This window comes from Balearica regulorum, chromosome 5 (assembly GCF_011004875.1).
Source record: "Balearica regulorum gibbericeps isolate bBalReg1 chromosome 5, bBalReg1.pri, whole genome shotgun sequence".
Classification (NCBI taxonomy): Eukaryota; Metazoa; Chordata; class Aves; order Gruiformes; family Gruidae; genus Balearica; species Balearica regulorum.
In genome coordinates, this window is record NC_046188.1 from 67,110,423 (window position 1) to 67,128,157 (window position 17,735).

At 38.6% G+C, this 17,735-nt stretch overlaps 1 protein-coding gene across 3 annotated transcripts; it reads right to left on the reverse strand.

The window, feature by feature from the left end:
* Positions 1-412: 412 nt before the first annotated feature.
* On the reverse strand, positions 413-16,837 carry ZDHHC13 (zDHHC palmitoyltransferase 13). Of its 3 annotated transcripts, none has more exons than XM_075755376.1 (17): positions 16,764-16,837; positions 15,772-15,914; positions 15,245-15,367; positions 14,693-14,770; positions 13,573-13,717; positions 12,244-12,308; positions 11,535-11,697; positions 10,422-10,547; positions 9,946-10,079; positions 9,034-9,136; positions 7,360-7,482; positions 6,265-6,327; positions 5,809-5,902; positions 4,323-4,406; positions 2,814-2,971; positions 1,341-1,438; positions 413-620 (listed from the first exon to the last, which is right to left on the reverse strand). In XM_075755376.1, the coding sequence occupies exons 1-17, from the start codon at positions 16,785-16,787 to the stop codon at positions 485-487; spliced, it is 1,860 nt and encodes a 619-aa protein (XP_075611491.1). In that variant the 5' UTR covers positions 16,788-16,837; the 3' UTR covers positions 413-484. The 3 variants fall into 3 exon arrangements, with proteins under 3 accessions (XP_075611491.1, XP_075611492.1, XP_075611493.1); XM_075755377.1 differs by lacking the exon at positions 16,764-16,837 and adding an exon at positions 16,533-16,625; XM_075755378.1 differs by lacking the exon at positions 16,764-16,837 and adding an exon at positions 16,183-16,335.
* Positions 16,838-17,735: the final 898 nt, after the last annotated feature.

Below are 17,735 nucleotides of genomic sequence, written 5' to 3' on the forward strand. Positions count from 1 at the left end.
AAAAATACACTTAGAAGCATGAAAGCTCTATTTTATTACACATAAACCCTCCAAATACAAAGACTTAACTGAGGTTTTAACAACATAAGCACTAAAATTACAGGGTAATTGTAATATTAAATTTTTAAAAATATGAACGTTCCCCTTAATTTTCAAAAGTAATTTTCTTTTATTATCTGCAAAGTAAAGCAAAGGGTACCAACATGGTTTTGAAATTCTGCCCTAAAAAAAACTTTACCTTTAAAAAAATATATTCTTAGTGTCATTTCATCACACAAAATTTCAAATCGTTTCAGCTCAAACTATATATACACAGACAGATAGAGATTGTTCCGTATACAAACCTGCTGTAGCTTATGCAAGATAGATTTAGTATTTGAAACAATAATACAACCAAGCAACTTCAGAAGAATTCGTAAAAATTACCAAAATAACCAGTTTTATTTAGCTTTCAGCTCAAGAATTTTAGAAATTAAGCAAAACTTCATACAGAATGCACATTTTTCTCCTTTGCCAGGTGGAAGAGGTTGTATTGCTTGGTCCAGTCAACTCCATTGGGTTTGAACATACCAAAGCAACTGCGCTGAAAAAAGTCTGCAAGATTCTGGAAGCATCCAAGACTGAAAAGGAGGGAAATACCCATTAATAAACTAACAAAAGATGACTGCAAGCATCAAAAATACACATTAACCATGAGACAGTACTTAAGGCTGTCAATGATGACAGCTCTGGGAGAAGAAACATAAGAACAGTTCTTTATTGAGCATTACTCCTTTGTTGAACTTTTACAACCTGTATTACATTAAAGAGTGACAGCAGATTAAGTTCAACTCAAATATTTAACAGTTAGTAAGATCTCATCTGCTAACACACAGAAGGAAACATGGACTTCTAGTATAACAGGGAGATCTTGGTACTAATTTCTCCATTGAGCAAAATACTGCAAGGGAAGTCAGAAAGGGGCCAGCTCATACCTGAATTCTCTTCCTAAACCTACAGAACAGACACAGAGATTGACGAACAAATTAAGGGATAACACCCCCTCACCCCTAAAACAGCGTCTACTAATTAATGCTATGGACTGATTTTGCAACATCTTTTTCCTATATACAGAGCCCTGCAGAAAGAACCCCAGTAGCTCTTACGCTGGCTGTTTATTTCCTAGGGCAAAGGAAGTTCTCAGCAAGGAAAATGAGGTCCATTTCTTCTTCTTAGCACAACTCATAACAGGCATGACTAGCACATCCACAGACTGCCACTTTTTTTGCATTTATGAAGCAGTGAAGCAAATCAGTACCGAAAAGAGACGTGCTTAAAACACACTCTTCATTAATACTCACTTGTATGGAGTTCTCCTGAGTGAAACAGGATGCTTAGATGATTTTCTCTGCATCAGGAGGTTCATTCTTTCATGAGAGGTTAATCCTAAGAATGCAATCTTAGAGAAAGGAAAATGTAAGTAATGGTTAAAACATGAACATCACAAATTAAATTCTGGTGATAACAAAAGATACTATTAAGAAGGGAGGGAGGGAGGAGGGAGGGGAACAGGTTAGCCATATCCAACAAATAAGTAACTACTGCCATAATTAATGACTGTGAAGTATGTTTTTAAATGTCATTTGGACTAAAACAGAGCACAGCAAGCTGTAACTAATGCTTCCACTGAGAAGGCAAGCTTAATTGGGATGACTGTAAAGACTGTACTTTTACAGATGTCTGTAGAAGATCTATAGCAGGTAAACACTTATCTCCTCAGATTTTGTCCATATTCTACCACACAAATTGGTAGGAAAAGATCCCCTGAAAAAGACAAAGTAGCTTACAAAAAAGATGAAGTAGATGTCAGAGACTCAACAATAACTTCTTCATTTTCTTGATTCCATGTCTTCTTTCACTGAGTTTCATAATGAGATTTATGGTTTTTTCTGTATTTTTTGCTTACCTATTCCTTTTTCCATTTTCTTATTTTTTTTAATTAACATAAATCTGATAAGCCCTTACAAATGGCTGCAAGGTTCCTTCGCCAAATGACATGCTAAATGTCATAAAGTGGTACATGACTGTGTACACTAGTTAACTGTAAATATTCTACCTAGGTCCCTTTTTTCCCAGGATGATATCTCAGTGCCTTGGACATAACAGAAATGTAGCAGCAAACATTTAAAATTGTGGATTTGGGGTTTTTTTTAAGCAAGATTTAGTTCAGTATGTTAACACATATTCAAATGACACATCTTTCCTAAAAGCTGCTAAACAACCTGTCTTCTAGATGTTTTTAGACAGCTCTTCTCAATCTTGTTTGCATAACCAAGCTCTGAGAAAAATGTAAACAAGAAATTTGACAGTTCTCATCCAGATAAAATCCAGGTCATGTATTTTTATTGTAGCAATGGGATTTAGTATAGTCTAATGATGCACTGCTGAGCTCTACCACATAATTTTCAATTCAGGACTAATTGTGGTATTGAGCTTTTGTGCCATTTTGGGGACAATAACACCAGTTCTATTACTCAAATAAGTTTCTTGGCTTTAAATACATTTTTTTATAGGTTTGGAATTTTTTTTATGAGTAGTAAACCCAGAACTCAGTTAGAGGAATGATTTGCAGACTGTGATCCAGCTTTTAACACGGGAATGTTGAGTGCACAAGTACCCGTGAAACTTAAAGGACTGCCCTGAAATTTAAGAAAAAAGATGTGACATTACTTCAAGAAGGAAAGCAGACAAAGTTTTTATGGGAGCAAATAAACTAGGGAAAAGTTTTAATACAATGACTCTTTAAGAGAGGAGCATAAACTGAAGGAAAATACCTGATAAAGCTGAACCATTAGCCACAATGAAGCCCACATAGTATGAAAACAGGTTACAGCGAAGATGTAGGAAACCCATGGAGAACAATATGTTATCTGCATGAAGTACGTCCATGCTCCATCTTGGTAATAACTTGTTGCGCAATGGTTTGACCAATCTGACAAGACACATAATCAGTTAATTTTTAGGCCACTTAAGAACTGAGTAAAGATTATTTGCAGGGAATGAATATTATAAGCAATATGCTCTAGAAATACCCAGTTTAATATATCACGTTCCCACTTAAAAGCACCCACATAGGTATGTGACTGCTTGCTATTCTGGCTGCATAATCTTTTACATTATCTGCTCACAATCCGCAAAAGGAACATTCAAGGCACTGGCTATGTACTTTTATATGATATTGAAACAAGTCATCATCCCTCGTTGTCAAGACTTCTAAAATTTTGCTTCAAGCTTACTTGTAATTTTAGGACAAGAATTTATCTTAAACACCATCACCAACAAAGGAAGACATGATGGTGAGCATGTCAAGAAAGCAGTATTTTATCACTACTAAGTAGACGTAAATTGCCATGTCCAACTTCTGTAAATTTCTTAAGAGATACTTAAAGCCTACCACATATGTATTTAACCTATGAAAAAAACCCCAAACAAACTAAAAGCAGAGCAACTTTTTTTTGTGTCTACGTCAGTAGAACAATAAAGAGGTTTTCGTCCTATGTTCCTTCACACACAGGAAATGGAGAAAATAATATACTTTTTGCATACATAAGATCCCCGCTGAAACACAGGAAAGCAGCTCATGTCCAGACCCTGTGTCCTCCACCGCCATAGTCAGCTCACTTTACTCTGTGTTAGATATTGACTCAATTCAATATAATGTGAAATAATTGAAAATAAAACAAACTCCTCCTACTTTTATTTAGAAGGTTAGTGCTATGCTAATTCACCCTCATGAACTACATCATAAGAGCTCCCCTCCAATAAATTTCTTAATTTTCCAAAGTAATGGTTTGGGTTTATTAATGAGATATAGAGTTCTCTTCAAAGTTATCGCTACATTAAAAAGAAACTTTTGCAAGTGTTAAATATAGATAATTCCAAATAACAAAATCAATAAAGCCTTTGCAATAATGTATTTAGACTTATTTTCTATAACAGTAAAGGGTATCCAGACTAGAACCTGTAACCTGACCTTCCTTCCACATGGCTTCCCTATTTCGCCTCTAACAAAAATGCTTTCTGATATTGTATTTCCAGTGGACATCCCACCAGAGCTGTATCTCAGCTCAGTTCTTAATCAACACAAACATATTCAGAGATTTGACCAAAGACTCAGATACAATGCGTTTTCATTTTAAGACCAAATTACAAGGTAATATTGCTGAAATATGCTATCATTTGTGCAGATATTATTACACTTGCTGGAAACAAAATGCTGAAAAATAAAGACCATACACACACTTCCTTGAAAGCTAAATTAAAATAAATTCATGGATACTTACACAGAAGAGTTCCATAAAGCAGCGAAACACCGGTCATAGTTAGGAAAGACAGGAACAATAGGTAGTAACGATGGTTCCCAATGCCTGAATTTGAGGCAAGGAAAAGTTTGACATTTTAAAACTCTGCAGTATTTGCATTTCCCCTTAAGTTAACAGGAATAAAAAGAATCAAAACTGCTTATTATTATTGCCTCTGCTATCCTCAAGAGAGTTCGACAAGACTGATCTTTCTCAACTTTCTCCTGTAAGCCATCCCAATTTATAAAATAGAATTAGTTCTGATAAAGTCAACCGGGATTTGTCTCCTCTTCAGAGCATGCCTTCAGCCGTTTTAGCTGCATGAGGACCAATTATGCAACCACAACTCTCCCCGTGCACAGCACAATTGTCTCACATGACTGAAAAATCTAAGCTATTCAATTTAATTGTTTGACCTTTGTGTGCTTCGGAATTGCAAACATACGCGTTAAAGACCAGACTTCTGTCAGAGAAACTGTTACCTAGAGATATATAATTATTTTTCTTTAAATTACAATTGGTATTGCTCAAAGCTTTGAAACAATGCATCAGAAGGATGCCTCACCACCTTGTAAACAGTGAACACCGCAAAAACATTTCCAAGCATTTAACAGTACAAAAAAGCTATTGGCAAAAGAATATGCTAGAAATATATTGCTACAGATGTAAAGCTCTAACCTTTCTATCTTGAGCATCACCAGTAATGAGACAGAAAAGAAGAAAGAGGGAGTTTCTCAAAGAGCACAAGAACATAAAAAACTCCCTACGGGATTATCTCAGTGGTCCAGCTGCTCCACTTCACTGTCTCTAACAGCGACAACAGGCAACGTTAGCTCAGGAGGACACCCGAGCCGTGCCGCTTTCTAGAGTTCATTCTCCTCATCCACAGCTACTGCATTGAAATGTTAGTGCACATACCTGTCTAGTTCTTTTAGTATCTACTTCTGGACACATCGTCCAAAAATGTGTCTAATCCCTTTCTGAACCATCTGATACTGCCTCTATCTGCAAACCCTTACAGCAGCGAGCTCCAAAATTTCACTACCTGCCATGTAATGACATTTTTTCTTTACCAATTTTAAATCCAATTGCTATTCTCACTGAGACTACCCTAGTTGTAGTATGATGTGCTTGGCGAGTAGTTCTGTGTTCACTTTAGCCACTATTTTCATTGCTTTTTTTTTTTTTTTAAAAGTCTCAACCATATCCCCTGTTCCTTCTTCTCTCAAAAGAAAAAGTCCCAGACTTTTTGGTTTCTACTCTCAAGGTAACCACTCCATCCCTTTAATCATTTTAGTTACCCTTCTCTCTGCCACTTAACTGATTTCACTCTGGCAACGATCAGTAACCCCTTCAGTATCAACTGTGTAGTATTATATCAGGTGTGCTCTCTCTCTAAGGAGATAAATGTTATTTCTGCAACTTTTCAAATACGTGCTATTTTCAAATTTGATAATAAACTCTTCACCTATGCACTGTCCAATCCACAGAGAATGCTGATCGTATCTGGCCACACATGAATCACAAGCAAGGCAATGCACAGATCTCAAAGGCTTCCGCACCTAATGCAAGATGAAGGAAAAGTCATAGCAAAAGCATCTATTTTGCTCAAAGTTTAGACATCATCTCATGGGCACCATAATATTTTGTACAATGACTGCGTAACAGACCTCACAACACAGAGAACAGTGAGAACTATGCATCTTAATTTTACAGAGAGATAGAAAAAAAATATTATTTTATTAAGATTAGAGTTAACGGATCTCAAAGCATCTATCACTGTAAAATAAAGAAATTTAAGTAACATAGAACAAACCATGCATGTAACGCTTGCACGACAAGCAACAGAGAAAGAGTTTTTTCTACAGCAGTGTTGACTAAAAGCCAGGTTCAAAAAGAAAACAAATACCAAAGTCTCACTTACAAGACACGATGTGCAAAATGTTCTGAAGTCCAAGCAACCTGCTTCTGCCAGAGCTACAATGTTCTGAAAGACAAAGCAGTTTGCATTTGCATTCGGATCACATTTTCAGGGGGATCTATGAAGAAGGTTTTTACATTAGGCCTTTTGTAGTTCAAAAGCATTTTGAGTGCTGAGCATCAACAGGAGTAAGTACTTGCTATTTAAAAAGGTCCACGAGAAACACAAACCAGCAAAGCCTAATGCAACTGCACTCACGCAGGATTATTCAGAAAAGTATCTCAATGTTGCCAAAATTAATAACGTGAATGAAATATTCTTTAAAAAAATGAGATTGTATTAAGATACAAGGTACCTCTCATATAGCCAGAGAGACGAGGACAGTGGCTCTATTTACTGTCCCTTTATGAGTACTAGATAGACAACATTTACTAGTTCTGTGGTAACAAGTTAAAATTGCAGTTTACTCTCCCTGGCAACCTGAATAAATACAACCTCATGGAGAGCAATGAGATCACAAACAAAATGCTTTCCTTAATCCACAGGTTGGGGAGACCAAATGCTAAATTCTCTACTGATTGGTTGGCCACGATTTCTTTTTGCCATTCTAAAACAGAGCTAGAAATAGCATGACATTTACATGATGCTTAAGCACAAAAATCAAACCGTTGTATGCATCTTCAAAGCATCTGACAAAATTTAAGTCATTTCTAGCCTTTGGTATGTCTTATAAGCACAGTGTGAATCATAAGTGCTCATAAGCACTGTGAATATCTCCTTCTAATGTTAGACAACTAGAGTGGAAACTGTACTAAATTTATATTTATTAAGTGAAGTTCTCTGTGAATTTATATCACACATAACATCAGTAGGTCTGTACGATGTTTGGCCAAAGCTCCCATTTCAATGAGAGGATGGAGGCAAGGAAATTATGGCAGGATGATGAAGCTAAAAACTCTTAAAAGAATGGAGAGTATTTCACTGCTTTCAAGTTTGACAAAGCTGCACACGATGACAAACAAATCAGCCAAAAGTACATGCGTTGCGCCAGGTTAGCCTTTCCTTTTTTGTTTGTTTGTTTGTTACAAAATCACCTACCTCTTTTCTTTCTTTTTCTGAAGTCCTAATATATCCAGGATCAGTTCTCCAAGTTTTATAGAAATAATAAAGAAGACCCACCACACTGAACATGACAGTGATTTGAAGAATTATATTGGTTACATGTAATATTCAGGTTAAGGAATATATTGTTATCCCACTATATATAGTTATTTGTTGCAAGTTTTCTAGCAGAAAAAATCTTATACATGAGGGAGGACATACAGTCATTAGGAACATAACTTTTACACTATGGACTAAAAAAAAAAAAAAAAAATCTAAGTCAGGTGGAAGGGAGAGAAAAACATGTCAAGATTAACTACCCCCATACAGCAACCGAGTAACGTGGAGCGGGACAAGTTTCCTACCAATTCAAGCGTTGAACTTGAGAGCTCGGGCTCCTAAAGAATAGTCCATGATGCCACGAAGGAGCAGAAAGTCCAAGCCCGGATTCCATCTGCAGTGACCACTGGGCCGCTATATAAACTGCGATGCGAATAACACTTAAAAATCAAGTGCTGCAACCTCAAGGTTGTTTTACAAAAAGTGTAAAAACACTGCAAAGTAGCTCTCATTAAAATCAAGATAATAAATTAGGAAATATTGGCACTATTACCAGTCTTATAGCTGTATTTGTTACAATGCAATTGCAGGGTGCACTTACACAAGGCAAAATGATTTTCTGTGGATATCGCCAGTCTATTTGCACTTCTGCTGTTTTCTGAAGCTGAGAGTGGTCCCTGATTAGAATGGTTGGATTTTCTTTCAGACATAAATACAGGAAATTAAAATACTGAACGCTTTTATAATACTCAGATCTGTGACTAGTTCCAGAAGGAAATAAGGAAAATGGTTAGCTAGTGAAATGGAAAACTATTTGCCCATCTCACCAAACTATAGTTAGACCTTCAAGAATATTGCTATGCTCACTATCTTCAGCAACGTGTGCGACTCAAACCCCTAGTGCTGGAATCTTTTTTCCTTTTCATTTAGATGACACCAAGAAAACCTTAAAATATCACAATGCAACAATGAGTAACGTGATTCTCATTTAGACAAGCAGTCTATTCCCCAGCTGGAATATACTTGATCAATTTATCGGAGCTAATGCTGATAATTCTATTAAGGACATCTTAATTGGGAACAGTAAAACAAAAAACCCCCCACTTAATGAATGAAGTAATTAACAATTAATTAAAATTGCATAGCAATGTATTATAGCTGGTTTAGTACAAAATTATTTACAGTTCTAAGTATCTCCCTAAAGGCCTTTTCACAAAACTTAATCAATAAATAACCAGATGCCCTCTGTGTGAGAAAAAAGCAGGGCACTGAAAGGGAGTATAAACTACTAAAACATTTTTGTAGTGATCAGTGCAAAGCCTCTTCAAAGAAAGTAAACGAAAGGTAGAAATTAATCCACTGTACACTAAGGATGCAGTATACCCTCTGACTAAAGATAAAAGGTGGAGATTTTTAGTCGGTATATAACTTTAATTTAAACTCAAAGTTATTTCACCCCCAATGGAAGTAAATGAGTCTTACCAGCCATTAACAGTCACGTGGAATTACCTAGGAATTACCTAGGACTGCTCATTACTATTTTCATGACCAGGCTTAGATTTATTAGGAACTATAAGAAGAGTTCTATTGCATTTCTTGAATATAAAGGATATCAGGCAGCAACCAGAAAAACCAGGTCACGGACATCCAAAAAACTGAACTTAGCAGAAATGCTGTGGGAATATACCTTAAATTCTTGAGCCCCACACATTGTCTGAAAGAATATTAAAAGAAAAAAAGTATTTTTTAAAAGTTTATTTAAAATATAACTCCATAGAGTATAAATTGTTTTGTTCTTTTAAAAACTTCACACTCACAGTATACTTCAAGTTTGTCTTAAAGCAATCAAGAATTGTCACTCAAAAGCATCCTTCAGCCAGACACATAGGGGGTTAACAATGCAAAAATAAAACTGAAGAACGCTCTGTTCCAGCCTACTATTATATATCAGAAGTGCTGTAGCTAGCACTGGGTGAGAAGTGCAATCTCTGTCTACTTGCACACTGATAGCATTGCCATTTCAAGCAATACTGACTGTTGCAGTAACTGTTGACGAAAGCAGGAAACCTGGGAAACAGCTTAGGATAACACTGGGAGGTCTGGGGAGCAGAAGGGGAGGGTAACGGTCCATTAAAACTCATTCGGTGTCACAAATACAGAAGGAAAAGTTGAGACAAAGCACATTTCTGAGCATTGTGCATAGATATCTCAGTGTCTACCAGGTGCAGACCTTCAGTAACGCTCTCTTTATCATTAGAAGTAGCCATCAGACTGCTTAAACTCTTTAGCACTTTTCAAATCTTAGTGACGAGAAACTATTATTATGCACACCTGAAGACATTCAATTTCCATGGTCATTCTAAAAAATACATACATTTAAATCCCTCACACACTGTGCAACCATTTCTCAGGAGGTATTTTTTATGCTAAGTGAAACTAAACTCTAAAAAGAATACTGCATGAGATACCTTATATGACATCTATAACAAATAAATACACATACATAGAGAAAAAGCCACAAACCTCACACACAGAGCCATCCCAAACAGCAGGGCGAGCAGCAGACTTCCTTTCAAAAGCCAAGAATCGGAACTTAAATTCATCACGTATCCTATGGCCCACATAAACGTCAAGGAAGACGCCAACAGCAGGAAGAGCTATTAAAATTATTGTTGTTAAAATATGACAAAGTATTCAGTTAATGTAGTAACAAATGCTGAAAGACTCAGGGTAGATAAATCAAGGTGTCACATCAATACATCAAAGGCGGGGGGGGGACAGACACAAAAACCCCAAACTACTGTGATGTGCTTTTAAAGAATTTAAAATTTTGAAGAATTTATTAAGAATAAATAATTCTTTTTTTTTTTAAGAATTTATTTTTGTGCAGCCAATTTCAGAAACCTTAGAGGACCCTCGTTAGAAAAGTTAATTTGCATATTATTCTAAATACAGAATGCTGTAGCTTTATTTCCATTAGTTATTACTCATGAAATTACCTCATATTTCTCTACTATTTTCAGTAATCTGTTATTTCTTCTGCTTCTCATTCTTTCTTCCTCTTTTATCATATAAACCATGAAGCGATTCGGACTTTGATAAGCAAGGTCAAGCGGTGTCTCTCCCTTTAACAACAGAAATGTTTATTTCTTTATGCATTTAACACATAATTGCTTTGCCTTTTAACAGAAGCAAGAAATAAATATAGCTAAACCAAGAATAATTTGGTGGTCACTTTGCCCCCTCCCCCCCCCCTTTTTTTTTTTTTAAGGCAAGGGTAAGCTAAATACAGAGTTTTAACATGCTTAATCCAGTGCTTTTTAATTCTAAAAACTGATATTTGCAACCAGATTGCATTCATGTGAGTTATCTGTTGGACTATCTCCAACAAACCGACACACTAAACTGCCTGCTAGAATATTACATGCTTACTCAAAGGGAAGGTTTCTTGTTTATGTTAACTTTTTAAAACCAAACAGCAATATCCTAAAAGTCATACATATGAATAAAAAGAAGCGGCAGATGAAAAAGCTGCACAGCTTCATACCCAAATCCTGAGTAACTACACTGTACAAACATAGCTATATAGTCACAGGAATCGATAGTTTCAACATTTATACTTCTCGCTATCAGTTTTTACAAATATTAGGACAAAGACTTTCACAGGTGATTAGCCCTTTTGAACGTACAAACAGACATTGTCAAACACTGGTTTTCACAGGATGACGTACACGTATTTTTAAAGGTTTTACGTGTCTCACTGGACATTAAGACACTGGTATTTTTAGAAGTCTGGTCAAAGTCATTACTTCTCATGACAATGTTTTAAAGTAGAAAACAGCCAACTTAAAGAGAACGATCAGCAAAGGACACAGTTACGTCTGGAGTGACTGAAAGGCTTGACATGAACGGTGCAAAGAATCTCTGTATTCACACTTTGTGCCACACCACGAGAAAGGCGCTAACCCTTTTCGGGAAAGGCTAAGAACGCCTGCTCTCAGACAAGCCCTGTTCCACAGGGTATCCGAAGAGGAGAGGACTCAGATTTTTTCTTTACATTCATTTTACACATTCACGCCACATGGAATGAAGTATCATGAAAGAAACCGTACCTTGATATTTTTTATGTCCAGGCTAGCACCAGCTTCCAGCAACAGATCCACTGCACTAGTATTGCCTGATGTTATTGCCCAATGCAGTGCAGTATTCTTTTGAACATTGTCTACAGCATTGAGAGAGGGGTTAAACTTTAAGAGAAACCTCGTGGGTTCTGGTCTAGACAAAAATAAAGTATAAAAGTTAACAAGCAGAAGATAATCTATGCTGCAGATAAAATTTTTGAACACCTTATAAAAACTACTGTTCCCATCTGTGAAATAACAGCAGATATACAATGCCTTGTCTCAGAATAAGCTCATCAACGATAGAGTCAAGTTTATAACTCAGGACCTGCCCAGAAGGTTCTTCTTCAGACTATGTTGTCTTAGCATTTTAACAAATATGAGGTATACACACAGATTAAATCTTTCTACAATGCATTTTACTGTGTCCACCCTCATTTATTTTCATTTCTGGAAAAGCACTATAACACTGCAGCCGGTTCAGCTGCAAACCTAAACCTCTTTTAGAAATTCTTTTTACTTTCTTTGCTATATCCAATTAGCTACTTCATAACTCCTGATCTCTGAAATAATGTGTATTTTAGTACAACTAAAATGGAAAGGAATGTCAGTTTAACAAAAAGTTTTCGTTAGAAAAAAATCACTTCACTGTTTCTTGGGTACAATACAACAGATTCTTTTTAAGTTATTGACTACTTACCCAATCACTTTTTGGGCTGATAACATTAAAGGTGTTTGTCCATTGAAGTCTGTTGTGTCTATGTTCTAAATATAAGGAAAAGATAACAAGCAAGTGACTACCAGTGATTTCAGGAAAGAGAGAGATGGTAGGATTCAGAGGCATACAGCAGGCTTAGCTTCACTGCAGTAGTGGAAAGAAACCAAATTATACCAGCCAAGAAGCAAACACTCATGTAAACCATTTTCCCCGCCCTGAGTCTTGCATGTCACTCCTTTCAGAATATTCTGAGTCTCCACTCAGGATATTTTTAAGGGAATCACGTTAACCATGCTTCTTGTCCTCTTTTGCACAAAAATACTATAAAACAAACTGTACCTCAGAAAACAATGTTAACCATCTTCCTTGTGTGAACACAGGCACACAACAGAATGTCCAAGCACATAAAATCAGTTTACTAAAACAACAAAAAAGGATTCTGTACCTCAATACATAATTAAACATCTAACTTGCATTACCTAATCATCTTCCTTTTTCTTCACAATGAAGGTCTCCTTCCCCAGCTCCACTCCTCATTACATTACAGCAGATTTACTTAGAAGAAATGTTTAATCACTTGGATTTTCAAGATAGGTAGGCTAAAAACTTCCTTAAGTTTGGGATATATACTATCTACACCTACATTCCAGAGGTCAGTTACTCTACTAAAGAGAGCTCTATGAGAAAGAAAACAAACTTATCAAATCTTTAAATCTTAAGATATAAAGATCATGTAAGAACTCTCCTCTCATTTTTATTAGCAAATCGTTACACTTGTCATTAATTCTGCTTACCTCAGATGTAAGCTAAGCAGACATCAGCTACAGTGGATACAATATAAAATGACATAAAACATAGAATATAGAAATCTCCAATAAAAGATTCAGGCCTAGTCGGATCATATACTCTGCACACTTCAACTGATGGACAATTGCACAGATTATTAGTTACAAATTTGTAATCAAGCAGTAAATACTTCATGATGTATATACTCCATATATTGCTTTTTGCTATCAGGTTTAAAAGCCAGTTGTTATTTATACAGCACCACAAATCCACACAGCCTTAATAATTCTCCTTAAACACTCTGAATTGTCTGTGAATCTGTATGTGTGTGGATGACAAGAACAGGGAGAGTATTAAATATATATATAAAAATAATCTCAATTTCTCTGAACTTATAGCACAGAGAAATAGTTGTTAAATACCTGCTTACCATCTAGAAAACAAAAAGGTTAATTCTGAGATGTATCATACACACAGGCAGCTACTCAGGACTAGAAAACAATACTTGGGAGATCAACAACATACCTGGCCTTTTGATATGAGGTAAGCTACAATGGGCATGTGTTGAAACAGCACTGCTAAGTGAATGCTACTGAATCCTTCCCCATCAATAAGACTGGGATCCGCTCCACATTTCAACAACAACATGACCATAGGCAGGTGTCCTTGTCTGTAACGATATGGGAAATCAAACTAGAGAGACGACAAAAAAGCTGGAAATTTTAATGAAAGCATTGCCTTAAAAATTCTCCTAGATATAACCCCCCTCAAAAAAAAAATTCTTTCAGATTCTTGTGGTTTTATTCAGGAAATTATAAACTTTTTTTAAAAAAAAGTTTATATCAGAAAGCTATATTAGATATATACCTTAAGAAGTCTGTCTAAGGCAAACTGTTAATTTAGAACACAATGGTTATTCCACAGTAATTTCTCCTGCGAGCAGTCTCTCTCAGAAGTATCTAACTTTGCAGAAGATTAAAGATAGCCCAGAAGAAAACACTGCTCTTCCAGTGTGAAAATTTGCACTCAGGTAAGTTAACCCAGAATAATTATTTACAATTGTGTTTTCTCTAGACAAGCAGTGCTTTGTTCTTTTGATCATTTTACTCAAGTCCTGTCCTAGAAACCGAAGCTGTATGATTTTAAACTGTATCAGGTGGAACAGATGTAGTCTAGAGGAGACGTAGATGTAGAAAGAGCGGATCAAAGGAGACATTAAACATATGCAAGCACCAACAGCTACCGTCGCCAGGAAGAGGCACTGCATGTTTGTGGTGGCAGCTATAAGGAAGAGGAAAAGCTAATGCCACTGGAGGAAGATGCTTCAAAGCACAAGCATGCACAGCAGGACCAGCGTAAGGCATCTTGTTGGGATGCATGTAGAGAGATGATCACTTCGAACTGTGAGTCCAAGTTACTAAAGCACAGATGACACACGTAACACAACCTTGCAGCCTGCAAAGTTGCCAGGAATCAGAAAGCAGATTTCAGCAATATTACGGACATGCAGTGAAATTCTTTATATCTTAAAAAAAAAAAAATAAATGTACCACAGAATTTGATTTAAGATGACCACTGCTGTGCTACACAAAAATGTAACTGTTAATACTACCAGATTTACAACTAGTAGTTGCAAGCAACATACCTAATGGCCCAGTGAAGGGGAGTTGAATTCAAATCTCCACCTAGCTGATCCACTATTGCACCTTTGGAAATATAGTATCTGTATAATGGCAACACAATACAATTAAGAATAGACGTAATAAAATATCAAAACATTATACTAAGGATAGGATAGCTCTAGTAGTAAATAGTTCATAATAAAAAAAAAAATCACTAGACAAGCAAGTGGACAAGTGTATTTCTGCAGTAAAGGATGCTGTTTTGAGAAAATGTTTAAGGAAAAATACAATAACTAGCAAGACACCTATAAAATCAGCTTTAATCTTTGTTAAACAAAACAAACCCCCAAAAATCTAATGATTTTGTGTACTACATGATTTCACATATAAATAAACTATGGTAACTTTGCATTGCAGTGACACTTCCACAAAGATAATGGGGTTAAAATTTGAATTTTATGCTTTTCTTCTCAAGCAGTACATTCCCTTTGTTTTGAAGTACAATAGCAACGAAGCGATTATAAATAACAGTGGGAAAATACTTGTGTTACTTTCACAAAGACTCTAGAGCTTACTTAACCAGCTCCTGTCTGTTGTTTATCGCCGCCCAGTGAAGAACAGTCACATTTTCTCTGTCTGGTTGTCGAACATCATATCCTGCTTCTACCAGTTCTTTGCATCGCTCTATTATTCCATACCTTAAATGAGGAAAAAAAACCCATATCAATTTACTTATCATTCATTTGTTAAGTACCCTCCAGTTTAGAGACAGCCACATACTAAAGAAAAAGTAAATCTCAGTAAGCACCACCCAGCAGTTCCTACTTGAGCAAATTCTACGCTGCATTCAATGGAAGTCTTGCAAAAAGAGATGGGCTGAGCATTGGTGAGTAGAATTTTCTACCTAATGGAACAAACCTGGTTGATATACCATTGTTTATGGTAAAAATATTAACGACAGTACCTTTATGTGATTTTTCTTCTTTCGCTACGGGGAGAAAATGGAACTATACTTTTTCTTTGTAAAAATATCCAACCTGGCTCACATTTGAGGACACCCCCATCTATTTCGACATTTTGCACACACAGAACATATACTTACTGTGTAGCCTTGACAATATCACAGGTGCTGGGGTCTTCAACAATCGGATAGGGTCCTGGCAGCACTGATAGATCTTTATCTCCATGGGCGTTATGACAGTTGTGCATATGAGGTCGGTGAGGCCCATGGCAATGGTTTTTACACTGTCGGTTAACAAAACATCTATTAACAAACAATATTTATACGCTGTACACCATGCCTCCCTCTTTACCAGAGGCACACGCTGTTGCTTGTTAGGTTGCGTTAATACAAATAAGGAATTGAGTTTAAAGCGCAGTTAAATCCACCCGCCAAGAGACTAATCCACACAGGGACACGGGAGAACAGGAGGGATACGGTTAAGGTCCATCAGGCCAAATTACAAAGGCGTTAAACACCCTGCAGAGCTGGCTGCTGACACAACACCCTTACCCACAGCAATGCTGCTACACTAGAAATGTCAACCCGTGTCCCTGAGGAGGCTTTGAAATGGAAGGGCACCCGAGAGCCACACAGCCAGCCGCGCACGCCCAGCAGAGGAACACGCCGGAACGAACACAGGCCTCCTGCCTCGGTCAGCCGCTGCTGCCGGGAGCTGGAGCCAGCCGCCGGCAGACACCGGCCCCTTCTCGGCTGCTGCGGGCCGCCGGGAGACCCCTGCCCCGCGGCAGCTCAGCGCCTCCGCACCGCGGGCCGCCGCCACGGCCGCCTACTTCAGCCCGGTGCCGAGCATCAGGCCGAGGCAGCCGGAGGGGAACCGGCCGGCAACGAGGGGCGCGCACCCGGCTCGGCGTCCCTCCCCGGCTCGAACCGCCTTCCCAGCCGCCGCCAGCCTGCCCCAGGAACCCGAGGCCGCCGGCCGACCCCCACACCGCCGCCTCACGGGGCCCCCGGGCCTCCCCCACCGGTCGGGGCCCGAGCACCTCCCCGCGGCCGGGCGGACCGAGCGCAGGGCCGGTCGGTCCCTCAACACCCCTCCCTCGCCGGCAGCTGTCCCCAGGGCCTCCCCTCACCGCCGGGCCGCCACCGCCGGCCATCCTCTCCGCCCGCAGCTCGGCACCCCCCGCAGCTTCCTGCTCCCGCTTCCTGGTCACCGGGGAGCGGCAGCGCCGCCGCGGGGCGGGCTCGGGCACACACCGGAGGCAGGCCGGCAGCCTGCCGTGCGGGAGAGCCGCGGGAAGAGGTCCCTCACCTCCCCCGACTGTGCAGAGCCCCTTCGGCGTGCACAAGCAGTTCAGCGGCTGCTAGTTTTATTCCGTTCTGCGTCAGCTCCCAGCGTTCGTAGGCGACACCATGGAAAAACTCGTTCAACGCGTCTTCGCCTTTCGCATAGGGCTGCCCACGATCGAGGAACAGGACCAACTCCTTTCCTGCTGGCCTAACCTTTGGGGTGCTGTGCCCTGGATGACAGCATACAGGTTCAGCTGAGAGCGATCCGAGCCCCATGCCTTGCCTACAAAGTCCTGACCAGGGTTATAATCTGTCCCACCCACACCGCCTGGTACAGCAGGAGGAGACGAGAGGACGCTTGGAACCAGCGCGGAGTTCAAAGGCCGACAAGTCGATATTAAAACATGAGAAGGTGTTTCCAGTCCTTGTAAAGCTTGTAAAAACATGAGAAGGTGTTTCCAGTCCTTGTAAAGCTTGTAAACATGCTAACACCTGATAATGTTGTAAGCAAACATTACAGTATGAAAGGCCACCAAAGAATTATCCTCATCCTGAGCATGTTTAAAAAAAAAAAAGAGAACCGATGCCCCATTTATGACTGCTCACGCACTGGTTAAAGCTGGGTGGGAGAGGAGGAGCGAGCAGGCTGTATCATAAAGCACGTGCAGCATGGGCAAAAGAAGAGTTATTAAGGCAATCATAAATACATGCTCTAACGCTTGAGGGTTTGGTGTTGCAACCTGAATAACATTCATTCAGCATGTCTTTATATGTAGTTTCCTGCAAGTACTTTTAAGGGGGGCGGGGAAGTATTT

Coding starts and splice junctions, on each gene's coding strand:
- ZDHHC13 (XM_075755376.1), bottom strand. CDS start 16,787: ATGGCCGGCGGTGGCGGCCCGGCG. Junction 10,080..10,421: donor AAATAGTAGAGAAATATGAG/GTAATTTCATGA, acceptor TAATTTTAATAG/CTCTTCCTGCTGTTGGCGTC. Junction 5,903..6,264: donor CATTTTGCACATCGTGTCTT/GTAAGTGAGACT, acceptor ATCTTGCATTAG/GTGCGGAAGCCTTTGAGATC.